Source organism: Pyrus communis, chromosome 8, assembly GCF_041283825.1.
Source record: "Pyrus communis isolate YQ-2024b chromosome 8, ASM4128382v1, whole genome shotgun sequence".
NCBI lineage: Eukaryota > Viridiplantae > Streptophyta > Magnoliopsida > Rosales > Rosaceae > Pyrus > Pyrus communis.
This window is the reverse complement of record NC_142572.1, coordinates 21,107,973-21,114,036: the sequence shown is the minus strand read 5'-3', so window position 1 is coordinate 21,114,036 and position 6,064 is coordinate 21,107,973. Positions and strand designations below refer to the sequence as shown.

At 38.4% G+C, this 6,064-nt stretch overlaps 1 protein-coding gene across 1 annotated transcript; it reads right to left on the bottom strand.

Moving 5' to 3' along the window:
* Positions 1–1,216: 1,216 nt before the first annotated feature.
* LOC137718329 (lysine histidine transporter-like 8) lies at positions 1,217–4,616 on the bottom strand. Its single transcript, XM_068457853.2, has 5 exons — positions 3,917–4,616; positions 2,806–2,939; positions 2,196–2,623; positions 1,981–2,112; positions 1,217–1,883 (listed from the first exon to the last, which is right to left on the bottom strand). Exons 1-5 carry the CDS (start codon positions 4,300–4,302, stop codon positions 1,395–1,397), a joined length of 1,569 nt encoding a protein of 522 aa, XP_068313954.2. The 5' UTR covers positions 4,303–4,616; the 3' UTR covers positions 1,217–1,394.
* Positions 4,617–6,064: the final 1,448 nt, after the last annotated feature.

Genomic DNA, 6,064 nt, shown 5'->3' with positions numbered 1-6,064 from the left:
AATGATTTCAAAACGTAAAGGGTGTTTGTGATGTTCTGAAAACTTAAGGGGATTTTCTGAAATCACAAAAAACCTCAAAAGGTATATGCGTAATTAACCTAAAAAAGAATTCCTCATCTGTTAACTATTAATGTCGGGTGCAACCATGCAAATACAGTAGGTTACAATAACAATTGGGTTCAATTATTTTTATTTTTGTTATTTTAAGTGGGTTTTGCTAAAATTCATGGAATTTTAAGAAGCTTATAACTTTGTAAGTGAAGGGAATTATAAGAAAGCTCCTTGCTCCTTTTTATTAGGTAGGAGGGAAACCCCTTTTTCGAACTTTGTATATAACATCATAGGGGTTTGGGTGGAGTGACCCAATACAGAGGGACCTTGTGCGTGTGAGTTTGGCCACATGACCACAGAGAGTAACTTATATAGTACATGTATATCAATATGGCAACGTTCTATTTTAATAAAATAAAATTATGTGTAATTTTTTGTCTAAATGATTAGTTTTCAAGAGTACTGAATATCACATGATGATGTACTTAGTCATGTAACTTATTCTCATGACCATGTGGTTCTCATGTCAGACGGTAGGGTAAGTATTATCATGTTAAAGAATATTAGTGATAGGTAGGGTTTTTTTTTTTTTTTTTTTTTTTTTTTTTTTTTTTTTTTGGTATCATAAATAGTCCTTTATGTTTTAGCAATTAATCAATTCAGTCCTTCATTTATTCCTTTGGTTATCAAAATTGGCCTTGCCTTCCACACAAATGCCACATATGTACATTAACAGATTTTTTAACGGAAGTAAACGACAAGTGCAATTTTGTTTACCAAATTTATGAGTTTGAAACTAAAGAACCAACTTTATAAGCCTCTAAAACATAAATGATTATTTGTGATAAAAACTCGTGATAACCGTATTAGACTGGGTCAGACCCAAAGACATGCAATGAAACTGGGTCCAATGCAACTTATAATGCCCTCGAAGCATGCAATGAAAATGGGGCCAAGTTATAAAGATCCAAAATCATTAAGAATGGGTCCATCCAAATTATAGTGATGGGAAGTCAGAAATGATTTCTGTACTTACGTTCCTTCTTGCGATTCTCTCTTTATTTTTAACCGTTAAATTGAACAAATGCAGGAATGTAGAAGTAGAAAACAAGAGTCAAAATAATAATAATAAGCTAGCATTTCCAATTTCAATACTAAAAAGCCAGGCACAAAGTATAAAGTTTCTATTAGAGAACCTGAAGAAACTCACCGTTACAACATACTACGTGATATCAAGAAGGATCATATGTACGTACGAGACATATGGAATTTGCAACAAAGAAGCATGTTTATAAGTTTTGTTTAACAAATTTTGCATAATTCTGAAGCAAGTCAATGAAACATCAATTCGGCGGCTTGAAGAACTTCAATTTAAGTCCGCTGTTCACCATGCTCCATACCCCTCCGATTGAAAATGCCAAGCTAAAGGCGATCCCCAACCAGCCCAAGATCCAATGGAAATACCAGTTGAAGCTGTACTTTGTGGGTTTTTTTATAAGAACCCACATGAAGCAAGGATAGGCGAATGTGACCGGAAGCGTGAGCCCTCCTAGTAGACCGGCAAGACTGGAGAGGAAGGGGAGCGCTACACCTATGAAGAAGTTGATGAATCCATAGAGAACTCGGAAACCAGACCTGACCCAGACTGAACAAGGGCGATTGGTGCGGCTGGTGTAACCGGCTTCAAAACTGTCAAATACTGGCATGGAGTATATCTGGAAACTGCTCAAGCAATTGAACACAACTAGTAGGAAACACATTGCAAGGAGTCCTCTTGGTATGTCATGGCTGTGGAATCCGTACAGGGCATTGAGAATCCCTCCAGAAGGCATCTGCAGCCAAATAGAACATGCAATACAATCAACAAAAGACTGCATTTATAAAAACTGATGAAATGCGCCTCACAAGTTAAAAGAACGGTGATCTTACAAGGTTTCCATAAGCCCAGAAGCCTCCAATTGCAACAGGGAACAAACACAGGGCAATGAAGAAATAAGCAACCTTGGCTCCTCTCCACATTGGCACATGAGCCGGGTGCTTAAAGGTCGATGGCATTGTTGCCTAAGTCGGATAAATGGATTTGCGTTAGATAAGAATTCATAGTGAAATTTTCCAAATGAAGATAAGTTCATCAGAGTGCATACCTGAATCTCGAGAACTAAATTGTGCCCCCTGAAAGCAAAGGCTACAATACCAAGAGCATTCAGGACGGCAAAGACAGAAGCCGACGAGGTTGGCAGCGAAATGGGTTCATACGAAATTGTGGGTGGTCTTGTCTGGCTAACAGAGAGGACCCAAACCATTGTGGAGTAAGTTATGGCGGTCACAGCCCCAACGAGCGAAAGTCCTGCAATCGAATTGAGGTTTGGGAGCTGAGATAGAACGATACATAGCGAAGTGAACACTAGGTACCACTCCACCGTCGTTAGGGGATTCGACGAACATAGCGGTCCACAAACTATCTGGAAAAATAGTTTCATGGTCTCCCCTCCTATGAGAATTAAAGCAGTTGCAGTTCCTGCTGATAAATAGACAGTGGGGAAGAGAGCAAGCCAAACTCCCAATCTTTCCCCTGCCACAAAGAAATATATATATGCCAGTTAATGACTTATTCACATGCCATGTTATCAATTTCGCTCGCAAAGATCGAACTAAATTCTTTGAGTGCGGTGATACCTAATGCAGATTATGAAATATTCAAGAAACAAATAATCTTGCAGTTGTTGACCTGTTGGTGAATGTAAGCTCTCTTACCAAATGCAGCTTGTGCAAGCTCCACATATCTGTTGTACCGCTTTCCCGGGACTGCTTCGTGAAGCTGAACTAGAATCCACAATGTGTATAGTTGCCAGAAGTAGGCTATGGTTAAGGAAAGTGTTCCCCAGCTCCTGTGGACAAAATCAAGTAAATTACAAATGCCCCAACCAAGTCAAGTCATTTCAATTTTCAACTAGTTATTCTCAGCAGATTTGACAATTTTATCCTAATGCCAAACACTTCAAATCAATGAATATTGACCAAATACACAATTCGAAAAATTATAATTGTGCAGCAGGTTCTCATAAACACGTTAAATTTCCTTGAATTCTTGGGTGCATTGCTCACATCCAATCGGTAATTTCATTTACGTATTGTTATGCATGGTATATTGTAAAATTTTTGCATATAGAAATGAACAGTTGAAAGGAATTCATTGACCTCTCTTTTCTAATTAAAAATTATAACACCAAAAGAATATAAAATCAAAAAGTTAAGGGTAAGCAAAGAGTGGGATTGCAGTGAAGAGAATAAAACAAGATCTTTGAAGTTAATGGAAAAGCAAAAGGTAAAGGAAGTGACATGCCTCAAGAATGTTCTGTCATTTACTTTTTCCAAATTAAAAGAATAACCTATGATTAATTTTCAATAAATGAAGTGACTTTAATTTGCTAGACCCACAAAAGCCATAAACTTTAGTCAAATTCCTCGCACCAGAAACCATGTGAGAGGGTGACAGAAGCCGCAGAAAATCAAGTAGAAAACGCCAACAAACAAAATTCCACATCAAAATTTCACATCTGGGTAATTAATAGAATTAAGATGCAATTAACCCTAAAGCTTGGAACTTTATGAAGCTTGAGCTAGTTAGGTGAAATGGGTAATTAAGATCTATCAGTAATTATTAGTCGAGGAGAAGGTTTAGTTAATTAATTACCAACCAAGAAACGTAATTCCAGAGCTAAACCACAGCTGGATAATTAACCAAAAATGTAGTTAACCACCAAAAGCAACAAACTTTATGAAGCTTGAGATAATTGGGTGAAATGGGTAATTAAGATTTATCAGTAATTGTGATTAGCAGAGCAGGGTTTAACTAGTTAATTACCAGCCGAGAAAAGAGAAGGCGACGGGAAGCACCAGGGCCTGGAAGCCAACGCCGGCATTGAGGTTATGAAACGCAGCGTAGTGAGCGTTACCGTTGCGGGACTCGGTGATGGGAAGCCACGCGTCCTGCGGGTTGAGCTTTGTGAGGTGGCCCACCTCCTCCAAGTATCCCTTCATGTTGACCAGCACCCGCTTCATGGGCGTGCCGATGGGGCTGAGGAACCTCGGCGAGATGAACGACGTCGGAGTCCAGGCCGTGGACGACTTCGCCTCCTTGGACGGCAGACGAGGGGACCTCTGACCAGATGGGGTCTGTATCTCCGGCGTCGACACCCCGCGAGGGGTCGCCGGAATCGATATCAGCTCCGTCTCGGGCCTCTCATCCATTGCTTCCAGTGTGTTTAGTGCCTTGAAAGTGTTAGTGTTAATGCCTGAGGGAGTTGCTCTGCTGCTCTTATATATAATGGAGGTACGAGAAGCTCTCTCTGTTTCTCTGTGTGTATATGCGTGTGAATAATGGCACTTTTTTCTTTTTGCTTTCAGTGTTGTGTGTAGGAAGGCCAGTGATGATCAGAAGGAGCGTGGGGCCTTTGAGTGAGTGAGAGATTGATATGACATGATGCAGGAAGAGAAGGATGTGAGTGAGCAGGAGCTTCAATTTAAACAAAGTAACGATCTTGCTTAATAAAATCGTAATCTGTTTCTTTTAATGAGTAGTAGATACTGATTTATTGAGCTATATTAGCTTTGTGGAACACATTGCAGACCCAAAAATAAGTGGTGGTGTTACCGTTTGGGCAAAGTGGTGACCAAAATCTAAACTTCGAGGAAATAAGTCAACAAAGTATATCAAATTAGTACTCTGGTATTTATTTTCACGTGCAATCTCATTATGCATGTAGGTAGAGATAAAAACAATTAGAGCATTGAAGTTGTAGAACAAGACAATTCAAGAGCATTTTTAGTTTGAACAAGTAAACAATATTGTTTATGGTCGGTTAGTTATCTATTCAAGTCTTTGTCAACGAAGAGTTCTCAATTATTTCGTCTAAAGGTATCATTTCATTAGCCTTTTGCGAAACAAGATGTTTTATGATTGGTTACTCTCATGTGTATTTCTTAGTTCAATATTTAGACAAACGAACTACATTCACTACGAAAAACAAAACAATTGCAACCATCTTAACTATGGTTAAGCTTTTTGAAAGTGTATCAACTATGTATATCAAGTTAACACTCTTTCAGCTCTATCATACATGTGGAGAGAGAAATAACCACACACAACAAAACAAGTGTATCCTGCACTACTAAAATGGGCAATGGAGGTTTACTGCTTGGATTTTTCCAAAATTGAAACTCTAATACCATGTTAGACAACTAATAAACTCGAAATCTTAAAGTCCCAGCACCATGTTTTACTTAATTTTAGTGGAGGGGTGGGATAAGGAAGGCTCGTGAATTTGGTCAAAGAGTCAAGCAATCATGCGTTGTTGGTGAATGTGTGATGAACGTTATTTGAGATGGGTCCTAAAAATTATGTCCGGCCTGCGGAATTTTCGGTTCCTTAGTGTTTGGCATTGCACGCGACGATTGGCGGGTGGGGATGCGGGATTGCGAGGTGAGGTGATCACTTCATTGGTCTGTGTTGGCGTGTGGATAGACATTAACTTAAAGAATTTTTTTTCACTCTTCCCACAAGTCACATGTCACAAATTACAAGTAAGCGTGACTGTTGACTGCAACTCCTTGTTCCAATAAGATTTGGATTTGGGACATTCTTGAATGTGAATGCCTACCCCCGTTGTTTTTGTTTTTTTTTTTTTTTTTTTCAAGTATATCGATATTTTACATTAAAAATAAAGAGTTCAGTTAAACCACGTAATAGGTAGTCTAATTTGATATCGAATTTATCATTCACGAGATTCGATTTTAAGATCTCTTGTTTATAAGTGAAGATGAATACCATCAGACCGCAAGATTTCTCCCTTCTGATTTCATTTCTGTGTTTTTTCTCTCAGATTTTTTGCTTTGTCTTTGTATAAAAAAGTTAACACAAGATGTTGACGTAACTTAATTGTGACCCTTCAAATAAGAAATAAGGGAAATGAAGGAAAAAAAAAAAAAAAAGAGAAAATCCTACCTTATTTCT